Here is a 20,261-nt window from a genome sequence, read left to right as displayed (position 1 = left end):
AATTTTATACTTGGTTTATATGGTAAAAAGATATATTCTGAGATAATATCATCCCTCTGCATTAAAATTCCTATAGGGGAAATTCTGGAAGGCGATATGACTAGAATGCAATTAAGATTTGGAGTTACCTGATCCATATGTGCCTCCTGTAATTTCTCTTCAACCACAAATTCTTTCTCAGCTTTAGCTATTAATTCCCTAGGGCTATTTAAGTCTTTGTCACCATCTAAGATTTTGTTTATTATGTTTGTTTATATGAATATAAACATTTGTTTATATTTGTTTATATGAATTATTATATCATGTGTTATCCCAACAGCAGGTTGTAGACTGAAAATATCTCCTAAAAATCTTTGAACTCATTAAGAGTTCGCAATTGATCACTCTTAACTTGTGTCTTTTGTGTTCTAATTTTCTGTAAACCTATTTTATAACCTAGGTAATTGTCTAAATCTCCTCTTTGTATTTTTTTAGGGGCAATTTGTAATTCCCATTTAGGCAAAACTTTCTTTACTTCTTCAAACATTCATTCTAAAGTATCTGTGTTCGAATCAGACAGCAAAATGTCATCCATGTAATGGTAAACCATAGATTTAAGAAATTGTTTACATATTTCCGATAGCTGACTTACAATGTATTGGCACAAGGTGGGGCTATTGAGCATTCCCTGTGGGAGGATGGTCCATTGATATCTCTTAGTAGGCTGAGAATTTTTATAAGTGGGAACTATGAAGTCAAATTTTTCTCTGTTCTTTTCCTGTAAAGGTATAGTGAATAAAACAGCATTTTAAATCAATAACTATAAGAGGCCCATCCTCTAGGTAGTAGGGAAGCAAAGGCCCATAGGTTGAATTACCCTATGGGCAATTCAATTCAATTACAGCTCTTATATCTGTCAACATTCTCCGTTTTTTCAGATTCTTTTTAACAACAAATACAGGAAAATTCCAAGGGTTAATTAATTCTTCGATATGGTGAGCATCTAGTTGCTCCTGTACCAGTTGTTCTAAAACCAGCAGTTTCTCTTCTGTTAAAGGTCATTGTTTAACCCATCGTGGTTCCTCAGTTAACCATTTTAAAGGTAAGGTTGTTGGGGGGCGGCTGGAGAGATGGCTCAGAGGTTAAGAGCACTGCCTGTTCTTCCAAAGGTCCTGAGTTCAATTCCCAGCAACCACATGGTGGCTCACAACCATCTGTAGTGAGATCTGGCGCCCTCTTCTGGACTGTAGGAATACATGCAGACAGAATACTGAGAATACTGTATATATAATAAATAAATTTAAAAAAAAGGTAAGGTTGTTGGTACCTCTGAAGGTTTGCTAGTTGCTTTGTGATCTTGTATACCCTGAAAGAGTGTGACCATTTTTTAATAGTAACTTATAATACCCTTTTCTGGGACTGCAGGAATGTTAATCTGGGTATTCCTTTGCTACAGCAGGTAAGGACCCCATAAATTCACTGTGATATTAACCATATATGGTCTCAGCCTTCCTCTCTGTCCTTCTGTTCCTATGTATTCAACACATCTTATGCTTTGTTTCACTTAAGATAAGGTTCCAATTCCTAGAATCCCAACAAAATTCTTCAAAGACCTTGAAAGAACAATACTTAACTTATATGGAAAAGCAAAATACCCAGGATAGAAAAAAAATCCTGAATAATAAAAGAACTTCTGGAGGCATCGCAATCCCTGACTTCAAACTCTACTACAGAGCTACAGTACTGAAAACAGCCTGGTACTGGAATAAGAACAAACAGGAGGACCAATGAAACCAAATAGAAGACCCAGATATCAATCCACACATCTTCGAACACCTATCTTTTGACAAGGAAGCAAAACATATCAAATGGAAAAAAGAAAGCATATTTAACAAGTGGTGCTGGCATAACTGGATATCAACGTGTAGAAGAATGAAAATAGACCCATATCTATCACCATGCACAAAACTCAAGTCCAAATGCATAGAAAACCTCAACATGAAGCCAGCCACACTGAATCTTATAAAAGAGAAAGTGGGAAGTACACTTGAATGCATTGGCACACAGGGAACCGCTTCCTAAATATAACCCCAGCAGCACAAACACTGAGAGAAACAATTACTAAATAGGACCTCCTGAAACTGAAAAGCTTCTGTAAAGCAAAGGACATGGTCAACAGGACAAAATGACAGTCTACAGAATGGGAAAAGATCTTCACAAACCCCACATCAGACAGAGGTCTGATCTCCAAAATATACAAAAAAACTAAAAGATTTGGTCATCAAAAGAACAAATAATCCAATAAAAAAAAAAAAGGAATACAGACCTAAACAGAGAACTCTCAAAACAAGAATCTAAAATGGCTGAAAGATACATTGTAAGGGGTGCCTTTAAGACTAAGTATAAGGTTCTGCAGTCTACATCCTAACATTTAAATGTGGAATTAAGACCTGTGGTTTAAGAAAACTGATGTTTCCTTTCATGCCAGTAAGGCAAGTATGCCTCTGGTAAATTATCACTCCAAATTCTTTTTTATACCTAATCAAATGAAAGGCTTTTGTTAATCTTTATAAATTAGTCTGGGGGGGTGGGCTGGAGAGAGAGCTCAGAGGTTAAGAACACTGGTTGCTCTTCCAGATGTCCCAAGTTCAATTTCCAGCAAATTGCTGGCTCACAACCATCTGTAATGAGATTTGGTGCCCTCTTCTGGCCTGTGGGTACACACACAGGCAGAACACCACATACATAATAAATAAATCCTTAAAAAAATAAGTTAGTCTGAATTGAACGACCAAGCTACATGATGAATTATCATCTCTCCTATTCAGGAGGTCTCTCCTTTTCAAATATAATCTTTATGAATCTTGATAGTATCCACAGCACTTCTGTGGAAACGAAAGTAAAACCTGTTCGCATATCCCAGTTTCCATTCTGAGGTCAACACGTCTTTAAAATATACAGGCTGATTTAATTCAACAGTTCTTTCTACCATCCAGTGTCTTTCTGCAGCTGCTGTCCCTTTCTCATTAGCGTTTTAAAGTTTTAAAGTTAATGAAACACTGCATAATGTATCTCTGGGAGTCTTTATTACCCCTTTCTGTTTGTTAAGCAATCAAACTCTGAATCCAAGAGATCCTTTCTGTTTGTTAAGCAATCAAACTCTGAATCCAAGAGATCCACATGTGATCCTGTAATTTCTTTTCCACCAGAGAAAATTCCCTTTCAGCCACAGCTCATAATATTCTTGGACTATTTAAATCCTTATCACCTTGTAAGGTTTGAAACAAAGTACTTAGCTCTTAAGTAGTTAACCCAACGGTGAACCATTGCCAGTTAATATCTCCCAGCAATTTTTGAAAATGATTAAGAGTTTTTAATTGATCTCCCCTGATTTGTACTTTTTGTAGTTGAATTTTCTGTGAATTTATCTTATCTCCTAGATGACTGATAGAATATTCTCTTTGTCTAATAAGCCTACAATTTTAATGCCATTTATTTGTATTTTTAGCTTTGGTCTCTAATTGTTTATAGCAGTTTGCCAAAATACTTGTTTTCTGGTCTCTCTTGAATTTTTGGTTTTATCTGCTGAAGCTGTTCTGTCCTTGATGGCATACACAGCATTGTTGTTTTTAGTAATGAGCACTAAATCTTTTAATTGTTCTGTGGGTAAGTTTCTCTGGTGCTGACAGGGAATGATTGAACCAAATTGATGTTGGGGCCTTTCCTGCTGACAAAGGATTACCTTGCCTGTCCCTTGTTGATCTGCAGTCATTCGTCCAATGTTGACCTTGCCAGCCACACCTTCTGCATACTACAGAAAGCTGGGGCCTTCAGTTTGGATTATCTCTAGAAAAAACATGCTTTCTAGGAATGCCTTGCCTACCATCTCTTTTCAAATGACTTGCTTACCACAATTAAAACATCTGACATTTTGATTTGTCTTAAAACTTTTAGAAATTATTTCTCCTATCAGAGTAGCATCATAAACATGAGATCCAATATCAGTCATATTTCTAATCCATTCATCTCTTGGTACTGATTTTGCCTTTAAAGGCCTAATCACCCTTTTGCATTCTGAATTAGCATTTGTTTGTTTTTGAGGGGGTGGGTTATTCGTTTTGTTTGTTTTTTTGTTGGGGATGAAGGTTCGAGACAGGGTTTCTGTGTAGCTTTGGAGCCTGTTCTGGAACTTACTCTGTAGACCAGGCTGGCCTCCAGCTCACAAAGATCTGCCTGCCTCTGCCTCCTGAGTGCTGGGATTAAAGGTGTGCACCATCACTGCCTGACTCTGAATTAGCATTTTTAAAAGCCAAAGTTTCAGTTACTATCTGTCTGACTTCTGGATCTGATACTATTCTATTTACAGCTAAAGTCAATCTTTGCAAAAAATCAGTGCAGGCTTCTTTTGAGCATTGTATAACTTTAGTAAGTGACTCACTCTTTCCTGATTCTTCAGTCTTGTGTCAAGCATTTAGAGGCTGCTAAATGACATAGTGCCAAGGTGGTCCTCAAATTTATGCTGCCTTTGTAACTCGGCATTATTGACCTTCACCTAGAAGCTAGTCTTGGGAAATATTAATACCTCTAGACCATCGCCTGGCCCCAAATGTTGTTTTTAATGAAATATAAATCATTAGATTTTTTTTTCAATAAGATTCAGGAGCCAGCCAGGTAGTGAGAGAGTACGCCTTTAATCCCAGCACTTGGGAGGCAGAGGCAGATGGATCTCTATGAGTTTGAGGCCAGCCTGGTCTACAAGAGCTAGTTCCAGAATAGGCTCCAAAGCTACAGAGAATCCCTGTCTCGAAAAATAAAATAAAAAATAAATAAATAAGTATAGAAATAAAACAATTCAGTTGCTGGGGTCAGAGCCTGTTAGAGTCCAAAGAGGCCGAGAAAGCACCCAGCTGACCTTCCTCCTCTGCCGACATCCCAATACCCTTCTCCCATCTCAAACAGGTCTTCAGGTCTTCTCAAACTCAATGCTCCCCTCTACTTCTTATGCATCTCTCTATCTGTCCCCCGACTCCCTCTTACTCTCTATGGTTTTTTTCTTGTTCACTTCCTGTCAACTGAGTGCTTGCTTTACCTCTTGATCTATGGTTGACGTTTTTAAATCCTGTTTACAACATTCAAGCAGAAAAGAGTCTTGAATTAAAGGTGTGCACTAGGGCTGAGCCATACCACAGCTAGAAATGGGTTTTTCTAGTAAATAATGCAATCTCTGGGTTTACAATGTAATCAGATATCCTGCAACAATGTTTCTGGTAAAATATCAGTTTGTGTCTTTCACTGGTTGGAATGTCTGATTTTCGCTGTTGAATGCTTAGCATTCTTCACATATTCTAGAAAATCTTCTATCAGATATATATGGCTTTGCAAACATAATGTCCCAGTATGTAGCATATCCTTTTATGCTAGTAACAGGATATTTGATGGAGGAAATCTTAAATTTGTATAAAGTCCGGCTCAATAATTCTTCTGCTGGTGGCTTGTGCTGTCTGTGTCAAGTTCAAAAGTGCTAGAAATAAATGCATTTGACATTATTCCTCTCCTAGTTTACCTTGAAAGTCTAAATACTTATTACCAGAGCAAATGTTCTACTTATGCCATTGTTCGCACAGCAGTTTTAAAAGAACTAGCACTGGACTGGAGAGATGACTCATAGCTTAAGAGCACAGGTTGTACTCACAGAGGACTCGGGTTCAATTCCCAGTAACCACAGGACAGCTCACAGCTGTTAGTAACTCCAGTTCCAGAGGATCTGAAGCCGCCTTCTGGCCTCTAAGGGTACTGCATGCAGATGGCACGGACATAGATGCAGACAGAACACCCATACACATAAAACAACTTTTTAAAAAGGAACGAATGCTGGGTGAGCGTTTCCTAGCATCCACATTTTCATGTTTAGTTTCTAGTGCCTCAAGGGGTAGGAGAGAGCCTATGTCATACTTTCTCATGTGCTCCTGGAATCACCTATCTATCATCTATTTATCTATCTATCTATCCATCCATCCTTCTACCTGTCATCTTCCATCTATCTATCTATCTATCTCTTTTTTTGCTTTGTTTTGTTTTGTTTCAAGACAGAGTTTCTCTGTGGCTTTGAAGCCTGTCCTGGAGCTTGCTCTGTAGACCAGGCTGACTTCTAACTTACAGAGATCCACCTGCTTCTGCCACTCCTGATCCCCAGTGTTGGAATTAAAGGCATGCACCACCACCACCCAGCTGTTTTGTTTTTTTGTGACAGTATCTCACTAGCTCTCACTATGCAGACCTAACTGGCCTAGAACTTACTATGTAGACAAGGATGGCCTTGAATTGACAGAGATCTTCCTGCCTCAGCTTTCCAAACACAAGGATGAGAGCCAGGCAGGATAGTTGGAATTTCTGAGGCCCAGGAAGAAACCTGTACTTTCTTTTTATATTAAAAAAAATTATTGGAGCTGGAGAGATGGCTCAGTGGTTAAGAGCATTACCTGTTCTTCCAAAGGTCCTGAGTTCAATTCCTGGCAACCACATGGTGGCTCACAACCATCTGTAATGAGGTCTGGTGCCCTCTTCTGGCCTGCAGACATACACACAGACAGAATATTATATGCATAACGAATAAATAAAATACAAAAAAAAAAAGAAATGGCACTGACCTTTACCTAATGCTCCAAAACAGTGTTCCCATTTAGTCAGTTAAAAAGGAAGATAGTATACTCGCTCTTTTTAAACTTGTATTGATTTAAAAAAAAAAAAAAAAAAGCTGTGTCTGGGACCTGGAGAGATGACTTGTGGTTAAGAGCAATGGCTGCTCTTGTGGAAGACTGGATTCAGTTCATAACACCAACACTGAGATGCTCACCACTGCCTATAACTCCAGCTCCAAAAGATCAGACAACCTCTACTGGTCCCTTCAGGCACACACACACAAACTCATATACAGACCAACACATACATATGCATATAAATACACATGCACATACATAGATGTATACATACATACACACACACACACACATACGCACTTACACATAAAAATAAAACAAACCTCTAATAAAGGTAGTGTCTGACTACATAGCCCAGGTAGGCCTTGAATTTTCCTGGAACTAGCTCTTGTAGACCAGGCTGGCCTCAAACTCACAGATTCACCTGCCTCTGCCTCCTGAGTACTGGGATTAAAGGCAACCACCCAGCTGGCCTTGAATTTTCAGTCCTCCTACCTCAGCCTCCTAAGCCCTGGAATTACAGGTAAACATCTTGTTCAATGCTTAATCTATATTGCCAATTTTTCATATGTTTCTTTGATTCAACTTCAAATACTGTAACTGAAAACTAAATTCCACTGCCTGGTGTGGTGGTGCATGGCTACCCACTCAGCGCAGGCCCAGTACTCAGGAAGCTGAAGCAGGAAGTTTGCAGTGGCTTCAAAACCAGTCTGAGCCACATGAAACCCTGTCGCAGACTGGTCCTCCTGCCTGCAAAAGAAGGAAGGAGGAAAGGAAGGAAGGAAGGAAGGAAGGAAGGAAGGAAGGAAGGAAGGAAGGAAGGAAGGAACTAAAATCCCATTTAATTAAAATGTAGAGGTCACTCATTTAAAAACAAAAGTAGCACAGCATTTTAGTTCAAATATCTGTATTTTTAGTGTTCAGTCTGTATATCTATACAATTACTGTGGAATTGGTCTGACAATACCTGATCTCTACCAATTCAAGTCTTGGAACCAGACATCTAGACTGTGCTCAAAAGGTCATATCATAGCCAGGTGGGGTTGTGCAGGTCTGTGACTCCAGGTACTCCAGAGGCTTAGATAAGAGAAGGACAAATTCAAGGTCAACCTATCATATACAATAAGTCTGTAGTCAACCTGGGCAATCTTTTCTTAAAATAAAGAAACAATTCAAAAACTGGGAATGTGGCTGAGCAAAATGACTCAGCAGGTAAAAGTACTAGCTACGGAACCCATGGTGGAAAAAGAGAATCACCTCATGAAAGTTGTCCTCTAAACTCCACAGGCATGCATTGCATGTCCACATTCGTGCATATACATAACACACACACACAACATGTTAAATAAATAAACAAATAAATAAAAAGCTGAGAACATGACTTAGCAGTAGATTGCCTACCTAGCATGCGAAAAGCCTTCAGTTCAATCCCCATTACTAACAAAAAAAGAAAACCCATTGCATAAAAGCACTGTATATATTACCATTACCAGCAGGGTTTTTTCATGTGTCTTGTATGTTTGGTGTGTGTTTGTGTATCTGTACATGCAAGAGCATAGCATATGTCTAGATGACAGAAGTCAACATTGGGTATCTTCAACACTCTCTATCTTAGTTTAATTCTGTTTGTGTGTGTGTGTGTACATGTGTGTGCAGGTGCACATGAAAGTCATAAGAGGATATCAAATCCCCTGAAACTGGAGCTACAGGCATTTGTGAGCTGCCCAATATGGATGCTAAGATCCGAACTGCTAAGGTCCTCAGGATAGAACCAAGAACTCCTTCTGAGCCATCTTTCCAGTCCATTCACCTTAGTTTTGGGGATCTGTTGCTGAGCCCAGAGCTCACTAACTGGCCACACTGGCTGGCCAGCTGACTCCTCAGTACTGGGGACACAGACATAAGCTGCTACACTTGTCTTTTAGATGGGTCCTCATGCCTTCCAAGGAAAGCTGGGAATGTAGCATGCACCAGCGGTGGATTAGATCTCTAGTACCACAGAAACACAAGCTAACTAGATCCCACTTATTCAGTCCTGGTCAAATGTATTTCTACCCTCTTTGAAAGTAGACTCCCTGGGCTCCTCTTTAATCCCAGCACTTGGGAGGCAAACAGATCTCTGTGAGTTCCACGACAGCCAGGGCTACACAGAGAAACCCTGTCTCAAAAAAAAAAAAAAAAAAAAAAAAAAAAAAAAAAAAAAAAAAAAAAAAAAAAAAAAGTAGACTCGATTATACAGATAACAATCTGCTTCCTATTGAATCTGTGTTGTGCACAACCTCCTAAAGCCGTGCTCTGGGCCAGGCGTTTTAACATGTTTGGACTCTGGGTCAGGAATGGGAGGGCTTGGCTAGGCAGACCCTGGCCCGAGGCCTCTCCTGCAGTTACAGTGAAACACCAGCTGCACCGTTCTCTAAGAAACACACATGGCCTCAGCTGTTGAGAGCTGTCATCTGGCGCTCAGTCAGAGCTCCCTGCACCTGTGCAGCCACAGGTGGCTTTTCTGGCAGAGCACTTACATGGTGGCCGGTTTCCCCACAGAAAGCATTTTGACAGAAGCAGGCTTGCCAGCTCCGCCCTGGTCTCTGATGTCAATAGCATCAATCCTGCTGCCCTCTGTGGGGCACAAACACATTGGGGTGGTCTGCCCAGGTCTGAGGAGGGAAGTGGTGGTGTCATTGCTTTTGTTTGTTTTAATTTGGTGGTTTGGAGGGATAGGTTTTGGAAAGTTCAAGGCCTGCCTGGGCTACAGAGGCAGGGTCTCATTATTTAGCTCCTGCTGACCTCAAACTCACTATATAGTCCTTGATGCCCACAAATTCGTGATCCTACTGCCTCGGCACCCAAAGTGTTAGTGTTGGAAGGCATGTTCTGCCACAGCCATCTTGAGACAGGTTCTTCTTTTTTGTTTTGTTGTTGTTTTTGGTTTTTTGAGACAGGGTTTCACTGTAGTTTTAGAGCCTGGCCTGGAACTAACTCTTGTAGACCAGGCTGGCCTCGAACTCACAGAGATCCACCTGCTTCTGCCTTCCGAGTGCTAGGATTAAAGGCGTGCACCACCACCGCCCGGCAAGACGTGTTCTTATATGGTATAGGAGGGCCCATACTTGTTGTGAAGCCAAGGATGATATTAAATTTAGGATCTTTTTTCCTTCAACTCCCAAGTGCTGGGGATGACAGGCATACTCTACCATGCCTGGTCTATGCAGCGTTTGGGATTGAGTCCAGGTTTTTGGTCACATTAAGCAAACATTCTACCAACTGAGCTACATCCTCAGTCCCAAGACTCCATTTTTGTTTGTTTGCTTGTTTGTTTGTATTTTGTTTTTATGGAGACAGGATTTCTCTGTGTAGCCCTGACCATCCTGGAACTCTACAGGCTGTCCTCTGTCTCCTACGTGCTGGGATCAAAGACACGCATCAATACTCCCAGCTCCAAGACTCCATTTTTAAAAGGTATTTATTTTATGTGTGTGTAACTGAGTGTGAATGAATACATATGCTCCTACTTTGCGCAGATACCCACAGAGGCCAGCAGGGGATGTCAAATCACCTATAACTGGAGGTACAAGACTGCGAGCTGCCCAGTGTGGATGCTGACAACTGAATCTAGGTTCTCTGCAAGAGCAGCAAGGGCTCTCCTGCACTAGCTCTCCAACCCCTACCAAGACTCCATTAACTCACAGAGATCCATCTGTGTCTTCTTCCCCAAGAATTTGGAACGAAGGCATGCAGGATCACAACTAGCAAAGACTCCATTCTTGGAGTCTTTGGAAAATGTCTTAGAAAAATGTCAAAGAACTTGAAAGTGACTTTTTTAACATTTATTTTGTTTCTGTGAGATGGAGAGGGGTGTGTGGCTGTCAGAGGAGAATCAGTTCTCTCCTTCCATCGTGTTAGTTTCAAGAACCAAACTCAGGTCCTTGGGCTTAGCAACAAGTGCCTTTACCCACTAAGATATCCCAAGGCCCTTTGCAGGTAATTATAGTCATGTTTTATTTATGTTTTAATAAATGCTTGCCTGAAGATCAGACAGTAAAACTAAGCCACTAGAGGCCAGGCAGTGGTGTCACACATCTTCAATCCCAGGATTTGGGAGACAGAGACGGATAGATCTTGAAGAGACCAGTAGTGACTCAAGATACCCCAAGACCAAGTTCTCAGCACAAAGGAGATACATTTGCCCCAAAGGAACAAAGAGCAGGGAGTAAGAGATAAAGACAGGAGACAGAGGACAGGGAAAGGAACAAGAAGGGGTGAGTATTTGTTCTAGGGGGTGTGAGGGACAAAGGACCACCTCTGGAAAAGGAAGAGACAGGAGTGGCATATAGGCCAATGGAAGTTTATAAAGGTAAAAGGGAAATCCGTGTTAGGATGAGTTGTTTAATTTTGATTGGGTGTATTAATTAAGGAGACCAAAAGGGACCTTTGATTGTTGGACTTCAATACTTTGACAGTTGGACCTTGGTAGTCAGCCTCAGGAGGAAGAAGTGGCCAAATGAGGGAATAGACATTGATGGTTAGCTTTAGGAACGTAAGCTATTGGTTTATAGCAAGGTAGAGGGGATGGGGGAGAAAGGCAAGGTCTGCCAGAGTCACGTTTGCTAGCTCAAGCCAGCTAGAGTCCCTTCACGTCCCAAGGATCAAAGTCGGACCATCAGACGTGGCGACAAGCACCTTTACCCACTAGGCCATCTCTCTCACCTGTTAGAAGCATGTGTGAGTTTGCTCCTCCTTCAGAGGACCCACATTTGGCCCTAGCACTAACATCTGGTAGCTAACAGCTGCTGCAGGTCCAAAAGATCGAATGCATTCTTCTGGCCTTCATGGGCACTTGCTTAGATTCATTCAGAAACACCCACATACACAAACACAAGTAATAATGAAAATCAACTCTTAAAAATAAATGTTTTTTTATATACTGAAGGTATCCAGTAGGATGTCTGGAGATACATATATAGCAAAATGGTTAAGACAGTGAAACACATTAGCATGCCCATCAGCACACATAGTTACCCCTTATCGCCCTGTGGCAAGCACAGCTATAACTCTTGACCATCCCTTTTCCCAGTCTCTGGTTGGTAACTACTGTTCTGCTCTCGATCTCTATAATTGTGACTGGGTTTTTGTTTGTTTGTTTGTTTGTTTGTTTTTTTGAGACAGGGTTTCTCTGTGTTGCTTTGGAGACAGTCCTAGAACTAGCTCTTGTAGACCAGGCTGCCCTCGAACTCACAAAGATCCGACTGCCTCCCAAGTGCTGGGAAAATGTGACTGTTTGGCATTTGGAATATTCCCTTTGTGTCTGCTTTGTTCTACTTAGCGTTATGTTACAAGGTTCATCCACAATGTAGTATATCAAAATTTCATTCCTGCTGGGCGGTGGTGGCACACGCCTTTAATCCCAGCACTTGGGAGGCAGAGGCAGGCGGATCTCTGTGAGTTCAAGACCAGCCTGGTCTACAAGAGCTAGTTCCAGGACAGGCTCCAAAACCACAGAGAAACCCTGTCTCAAAAAAAAATTTCATTCCTTTTTAACCTAGGTGCTGAGATTAAACCTAGGGCCTTGTGCAGCATGGTTATAACTGAGCCATACTCTTAACCCTCTGTCTTAGTTAGGGTTTCTATTGCCATGAAAAGACACCATGAGCATGTCAACTTTTTTTTTTTCTGAGTGCTGGGATTAAAGGCATGCGCCACCACCGCCCGGCTGAGCGTGTCAACTTTTATAAAGAAAAACATTTAATTGGGTGGCTTACAGTTTCAGAGGTTTAGTCCTTTTTCATCGTGGTGGGACATGGTGGTGTGCAGTAAAACATGGTGCTGGAGCTGACAATCTTACTCTTGATCAGCAGGCAACAAAAAGTAAACTGGACATGGCTTGAGCATATGAGACCTCAAAGCTTGCCTCTGCTGTGACACGCTTCTTCCAACAAGGCCATACCTACTCCAACAAAGCCATGCCTCACAATAGTGCCACTACCTTTGGAGATCATTTCTTTCAAGCCACCTTACCCTCATTCTTTTCTAGGGCCAAATAACATCATATTGTATGGGCATATATTAGTGTTCATTCCAGTGTTTCAGATAGCTACTATCCATAGACCTTTGTGGGTTTTTCTGGGTTTTGGGGTTTTTTTTGTTTTGTTTTGTTTTTTCTTTTTGATTTTTTGAGACAGGGTTTCTCTGTAGCTTTGGGGCCTGTCCCAAAACTAGCTCTTGCAGACCAGGCTGGGTTCCAACTCACAGAGATCCGCCTGTCTCTGCCTCCCAAGTGCTGGGATTAAAGGTGTGCACCACCACTGCCTGGCTTTGGGTTTTTTGTTGTTTTGTTTTTTGTTTTTTATCTTTTGGGTATTGTGAACGAGTCTTCTATGAACATAGGGGTACAAATATCTTGGTTTTAGTTCTTTTGAATCTATATCTACAAGTAAAATTGCTGAGTCATTCAACAACTTCTGTTTTGGACAGGGCATGTTGGTGCATGCCTTTAATCCCGCCACTCAGGAAGCAGAAGCAGGCAGTTTAAGTAGTGTCTTCCAGGCCAACCAGGGATGTATAGTGAGAGTCTGTCTCTAAAACAAAGCAAAAACAAAAACCAACCACGTATGTGTGGGGATCGGGTTGTTTTAAATAAAACATCCTGTTTCCAGCTATAACCAGGGCTTCTACACTGACAGTGTTCAGGGTCCCCTACATTTCCAGGTCCTGGAAAACACTCGCTATTTTCTGCTTTCTGGATAATAGCCCCCCATCCTCTCATTGTGATTCTGATGTGTATGCCCCTAAAACTGATGTTTAGCAACTTTGTCATTGTAAACTATTTTTGTTCTTGTAGTTTTGAGACAAGTTGACTTCATACATACCCAGCTTTTTCGTTTACATGGGTACTACAATCTGAAGTCAGGTTCTCATGCTTATACAGCTGCCGGGCTCTAAAGTATTATTTTTCTATAAATTACTATTTGTTTTGATTTGTATATGTAAAAGTTAATCAACATATGTCTAAACTTAATTTCCCATTGCATCAAAAATGGACAAAATTGAAGGCTAGTTAGATGGCTCAGCAGAGAAAGGCACTTGTTACCAAGCCTGACAACCCAAGTTCTGTCCCCAGGACCAAAGGACCAAATAATGGAAAGATACACACACACACACACACACACAAAATGTAAAAAAAAAAAAAAAAATGAAAAAATCCAGTGAGGCCTGTTGTAATCCCAGCTATTCAAGAAGCTGGGGTAGGAAGGTCACAAATTCAAGGTCTATGTGGTCTACAGAGCAAATTCAACGCCAAACTGGGAAACTTAGTGATAATTTGTCTCAAGTTTAAAACAAAACAAAACAAAATGTCCCTCTATTATATATGAGGCCTAGGTTCAATCCCTAAGTACTTCAAAATTAAAGAGAGAAAAAAAAAAGAAAGCTTTCTCACACACCCTCCCGGGAGAATTATAAGTTTTCCCTCTGAAGACTTTTGTCATTGAGGCAGGACAGAGACACAGGGGAAATTATGGGGACATGGGAAGGGAAACTGTTGTGAACTTAATACATCAGAAACATAAATAAGTATATGTCTTCCCGCAGTGTCAGAATTTATTAAACAGCAGAACATTTGCAGGGTTTAGCTGTTTTAATGACAGCATTTGTCATCTGTTACCACCTACCTTGGTAACTTGGCTAAGGTGAATAACAGGTTCTTTATTCCAATCTTATTTCTTAGTTACGGTTTCAATGCTGTGAAGAGACAACACAACCATGGCAACTATTTGGGTTTTTTTTGTGTTTTTTAAGGTTTGTTTATTATGTGTACAGTGCTCTGCCTGAATGTATGTCTGCAGCTTAGAAGAGGGCACCAGATCTTATTATAATGACGGCTGTGAGTCACCATATGGTTGTTGGGAATTGAACTCAGGACCTCTGGGAGAACAACCAGAAACGATGCTCTTAATCTCTAAGCCATCTCTCCAGCCCAACCATGGCAACTCTTTTTTTTTTTTTTTTTTTTTTTTTTTGGTTTTTCGAGACAGGGTTTCTCTGTCCTGGAACTAGCTCTTGTAGACCAAGCTGGTCTCGAGCTCACAGAGATCCACCTGCCTCTGCTTCCCAAGTGCTGGGATTAAAGGCGTGCGCCACCACAGCTCGGCCCATGGCAACTCTTATAATGGAAAATATTTAATTGGGGTTGGATTACAGTTCAGAGGTTTAGTCTATTGCTATCATGGTGGGAAGCATGGTGGCATACAGGTAGATGTGGTACTGGAGAGGTAGCTGAGAGTTCTACATCTCTGGATAGACGAAAGATTGACACTGGCCCTGGTCCAAGCATCTGAAACCTCAAAGCGCACCCTCAGTGACACCGTTCCTCAACAAGGCCACACCCACTCCAATAAGGCCACTCATCCCAATAGTGCCACTACCTATGGGCTTATGGGGGCCATTTTCATGTAAGCCACCAGGATTAACTGTTATCACACACCATACAGTAAATGTGTATGTGTGTGTGTGTATTTGGTTTAGAGAATGAATGCCAGTCTAAAAACCTGTAGTAGGTGTTTTCAGAAAGGGACTGAGTCTGTGTTGATAAAATAAACCAGACCAGCGCCAGAAGGCAGCTGCTACTGCAGCTACAGTTTGAGAATGACGATCTACTTCAGCTAGAGGGTGAAGACCAAATCTGGATCCAAGGGTGGGTCCAGGTTCCCTAGATGGGCCAACAGGTGGATGGCAGGCAGTCAAGCAGACCAGGTCAACAGCAGGAGACCCAGCAGAGACCCCAGGACAGGGAGTTCTCTGGTTATTGGATGATAATAATGATAGCTTGGTGTAGCCCATGCCATCACAGTATTCGGTATCCATTCCTTTGTGGGGTCTGGGTATTATTCCTTTCCCTTAGTCTGGCATGCTCTGCATGTTCTTGGAATTCGTTTTCCTAATGCTTTTTATTTCTATGTGCATGGGTGTTGTACCTACACATATGCACCATGCAGAGCTTATGGAGGCCAGATGAGAGCATTGGATGCCCTAGAACCTGAGTTACAGATGGTTGCTAGTCATTGTTTGCTTGCTGAGACTCAAACCTGCTTCCTGTGGAAGGGCAGTCAGCACTCTTAATGCTGAGCCATCTCTTTAGCCCACTTTGTGGTGGTTTGAATGAGAATGTTGCCATAGGCTATATCTGAATGCTTGGTGGAACTGTCTGGGAAGGATTCGGAGGTGTGGCCTTGTTGGCGGTGTGCCACTGGAGGCTGGCTTTGAGGTTTCAACACCCCATTTTATTCCAAGACAGCTCTCTCTGCTTCATGATAGTAATCCCAAAACACAAGCTCTGAGCTATTGCTTCAGCAAGGTGCCTGTATCATGGTGTTGTTACGGTAACAGAAAAGTAGCATAAACATCCCTGATATTCTAATAGACCCTTGTCCTCCTACATCCTCAATTCATAGGGTAGCTCCCATTCTACTCCTAGAAATGTAATTTATCAGTCTGGGGCAGGTGGATGGTACTCGACAGATGATCAAATTTATGGGTTCACCCAGGGGCTGCGGTCATCCTTCTCCCTCAAAATGGAATCAAGAGCTGCTTGGAAAATGGGGTCTCCTAGGGCAAGACACAGCCTGAACTGTTTCATACACTATGGAGTAACTTAGCCAAGGCACAGTCTGATGTCAACAGAGATGCCATCATAGTGACTGAAGCTGAGAAGCAAGAATTTCTCTGTAACAATATTTGCTATGAACATTGCCCTAACATATAGTCCCTTGTGGTGTGTGTGTGTGTGTGTGTGTGTGTGTTATATAAAATAGCAATGCTTAAGGCCTAAGTGTACACAACCATAGGGAGGGTCTCATTCATTTCCTCAGGCATTTTCAGCAACCTTATCTACAGTAAGTGCACCCCATGTCCCTGTGATCTAGAGTTTTACTTTCTCAGCTCTAATCTTGTGGACTGTGCTGCAGGTCTCATCAGACTCCTCAGTAACCTTTTGAAGACAGTAACTTCAAATCCACCCAAATTCTGTATTTGACTGTTGTGTGGGGAAAAGGAAAAATAAACGACAAACTGACTCTTCGAGAAGCCTATACTCATGTACTGGAGAATGTCCCTCTGGGCTCCTCACTTCCTCTTAATCCCCTGTGTACGTCTATATTAAAGAAGCACTAGTAAACAGCGTCTGCTGGACGCTGGCTATTCTGAAATTCTGAGAAGCGCAAATCCTGGTTGGGCCTGATTCAAAGTCCCTAAAATGCACTTTTTGGGGGGAGAGGGGAGTGGGACAGATAGAGCCAGAGTCTAGCAACTTAGACAATGTAGAACAAAACTATTTCAGAGGTGAATGACTCCAGAAGACACAGATTAGATTGTAAATAATGTCCTTTATCATCCAAGAGGCAGATACTGTCATGCTGGCTAGGTGTGCTTTATTCCAGTTTTCTTTCCCCAGCAAAGAGGACTGAAAGCAAATCTCGTCTTTGATGGGTAAAGAATTAAAGCAAATAAGGAACTATCCAGGGTACAGCCTCTCTTAGATAATCCACAAGTTTTTTAAAAACAGAGGTTCGTGGCCGGGCGATGGTGGCGCACGCCTTTAATCCCAGCACTTGGGAGGCAGAGGCAGGCGGATCTCTGTGAGTTCGAGACCAGCCTGGTCTACAAGAGCTAGTTCCAGGACAGGCTCCAAAACCACAGAGAAACCCTGTCTCGGGGGGAAAAAAAAAAAACCCAAACAGAGGTTCGTGGGTCACCACCCCTTCAGGGATGCACAGCATATATCCTGCGTATCAGATATTTACATTATGATTGATAGCAGTAGCAAAATTATAGCTAGGAAGCAGCAACAAAGTAGTTTTATGGTAGGGGTCACCACGACATGAGGAACTGTATTAAAAGGTCGCAGCACTAGGAAGGTTGAGAAGCACTGCTTTAAAACAATCAGCACACCAGTGCGACATACTGATTGATAATCTGGTCTGCTTGGTAGTCCATGGGCTCCATCTAAATACTGGAAACAATTGGATTCCAGTGGCTAAAGCAACGGCTTTGTTTTTCCATACTTGCCAATTTTGTTTGCAAACGTTTTCAGACATGTCTTCCTCTTGTCTCTCAAGTTGTGGGGTGAGGAAGGTCCCAGCTTCTCACATACATTGCTTTGGCCGGTCAGAGCAACATAGTGAGACCCTGTTTCAAAAAAAAAAAAAAACAAACAAAACAAAAACAAAAACAAAAAAATTCATCTTGATCTTACAGTACTGCATTTATCTTTGCAAGGCCTTCAAGACGTGTTGTTTTGTTTTGTTTAACACACACACACACACACACACAAGCAAAAGAACATCAGCTCTGATAACCGGCAGAGAAAAGGAGCTGGGTGCTCAGAATGACCCGTGCCGCGCAATGAACACCGTGCCAAGCGTGTAGTAGACTCGTCCGGCCAGTGCGAGGCCCGCCGCGGCCCCAACGGTTTTTCCCCAGTAGCTTCTCATTTCAAACCAAGGAAAGAGGCCAGAAGCCCGTGCTCTGGGGCCGACCCCAAAGGCCCTCCGGGGAAGCGGCGGGAGAAAGCACACAAGGAGAAGGGTAAGCTACGGGATCAGAGTCCAAAACCCAGACTGGTTCTTAGGCCGCCAAGCGACTCCACACCCCTTCCCTGCCCACAACAGGGCTGATGACGAACTCAGGGTGCGACGGACGCACACGCAGCCCGCGCCCGCACGACACTACGTGCTGGGCTGCGCGAGGGAGTCCCGGTCCGACACCGGCGCGACTCGCGTCCCGCCTCCTCCGCTCCGCCACCCCCGCGGCTCCGGGTCCGCCTCGGCGCGAGGCCTCCGCCGCAGCGAGGCTGCTGGCTCGGGGCCTGTCTCTTTAAGTGGTGGGGCCTGCGGGCCGCCCCTGCCGCCGCTGCCTAGGTGGCCCCGCGCGCCGCTTTTGAGGGGCGAGTCAAGATGGCGGCGGCTTTGGCTCTGTGAGGAAGACGGAAGAGGCGGTGGGGTAGAGAAGGCGGCTTCTAAGAAGACCTAGGGGTTTTCAGGTCGCCCGGGACGTTCGGAGTCTCCGCGGCAGCGCTAGCTCATCCGCTTCGGATGCTTTAAGCGGGAGGAGCGGAGCGGAGGCTCCGGCGGCGGCGGCGGCAGGGCCAGGTACAAGGGAGGAAAACATGGCGGCGGCGGCCTGAGGAGGCGGCGGCGGCGCGGGAAGCGGCTCTGCGGAGGTCATGGCGGAGGCGGGAGCAGAGCTGTGAACCGAGCTGCCCCTTGTGTGAACGGCGGGCCGGTAGGCAGCTCAGCGCTGCGCGTCCCCGTCGGGGCTGCCGGGCGGCCGCGCTCACCCGGCCTGGACAATAGCGCCGAGGAGCGAGCGGGGCGGCGAGCGAAGGCGGCGGCCCTGGGCTCGGACCCGGGAGCGGGCCATGCGAGCGGCGGCGCAGCTCCGCGGCGGCCAGCGGCGGCACTGAGGGCCCGGAGTTTCCCGTTTGCGGCCGCCCGCCTTTCCTGGACACAGTCCCCGGGCCACTCGGGCGGGGTCCCCGGCCGCCACGATGACCGACACCCGGCGGCGGGTGAAGGTCTACACGCTCAACGAGGACCGGCAGTGGGACGACCGGGGCACTGGCCATGTGTCCTCCGGCTACGTGGAGCGGCTGAAGGGCATGTCCCTGCTCGTCAGGGCCGAGAGCGACGGTAGGTGAAGCGCGCCGGGTCCGGGGGAGTCTGGGCGGGAACGCCGCCGCACGGGGCCCCAGGCCCGGCGGAGAGCATTCGGGGTGTTTCCCTAACCCCGGAACCTTGCGGGGCTGAGAGTTCGAGCCGAGAGGGGCGCGGTGCGTTCGGCCGCCTTTTCGGTGGGGAAAGGTCGGGGACCTGGGAACCGGCGTGACCTTGAGAAAGGCGCGGGGCGACTCCGACCCGCAGTAGTTGAGCGACGGGAGACTTTGCTCGGGGCTCTTGAAGTTGGTAGCTGTTGCACACTTTTGGAGAAAGTTCTGAGCTGCTGTTTTATTTGTGAACGTTCCCCCCCGACTACATCTTTCTGGTTTGTAAATCTGGCAACTCTACTAGACAGAGAAATTGCTGCTTCGCCTTGCGAGGATCCCTTTGATTTCTCCGCCGTTGGTCGTCTTTTTCACAGAAAAGGGAAGGGTTTATTATTGTTGCCGTTTTGTGTTTTGGAGGCAGGTTTTTTTTCTCCTTCTGTTTAGCTCTGGCTGTTCTTGAACTGGCACTGTAGACCAGGCTGACCTCGAACTCAGAGATCCGCCTGCCTCTGCCTCCCGAGTGCTACGATTAAAGTGCGCCGGCACGCCTGGCCAAGAAAGGGAGACTTTGTGATTCTACTGTGGGAACTCGTGGACCTTTGGAACATTTTATTGCAAGATTTTCTGATTGCTTAAGGGTATGGTCCTCATTTGGTTCAACTAACAGGTGGAGAGAAGTGGGGTTTTTTTTGTTTTGTTTTGTTTTTTGAGACAGGGTTTCTCTGTAGCGTTGGTGCCCGTCCCAGAACTAGCTCTTGTAGACCAGGCTGGCCTCGAACTCACAGAGATCTGCCTGCCTCTGCCTCCCGAGTGCT

General features: G+C 44.1%; 1 protein-coding gene across 2 annotated transcripts in view; it reads left to right on the top strand.

Moving 5' to 3' along the window:
* The first annotated feature begins 19,080 nt into the window (after positions 1-19,080).
* The window catches only part of Ppp4r3a (protein phosphatase 4 regulatory subunit 3A), a 42,048-nt gene continuing 40,867 nt past the window's right edge, over positions 19,081-20,261 (top strand). For both annotated transcript variants that reach the window (XM_050151450.1, XM_050151449.1), the window contains exon 1: positions 19,081-19,372. In XM_050151450.1, the coding sequence (XP_050007407.1) occupies positions 19,231-19,372 (142 nt within the window). In that variant the 5' untranslated portion in view covers positions 19,081-19,230. The remainder of the gene's footprint in view (positions 19,373-20,261) is intronic.

This window comes from Alexandromys fortis, unplaced genomic scaffold, assembly GCF_014885135.2.
Source record: "Alexandromys fortis isolate MF-2015 unplaced genomic scaffold, M_Fortis_MF-2015_v1.1 scaffold_63, whole genome shotgun sequence".
NCBI lineage: Eukaryota > Metazoa > Chordata > Mammalia > Rodentia > Cricetidae > Alexandromys > Alexandromys fortis.
The sequence above is the reverse complement of the archived record's forward strand: the minus strand, read 5'-3'. Positions and strand labels throughout refer to the sequence as shown.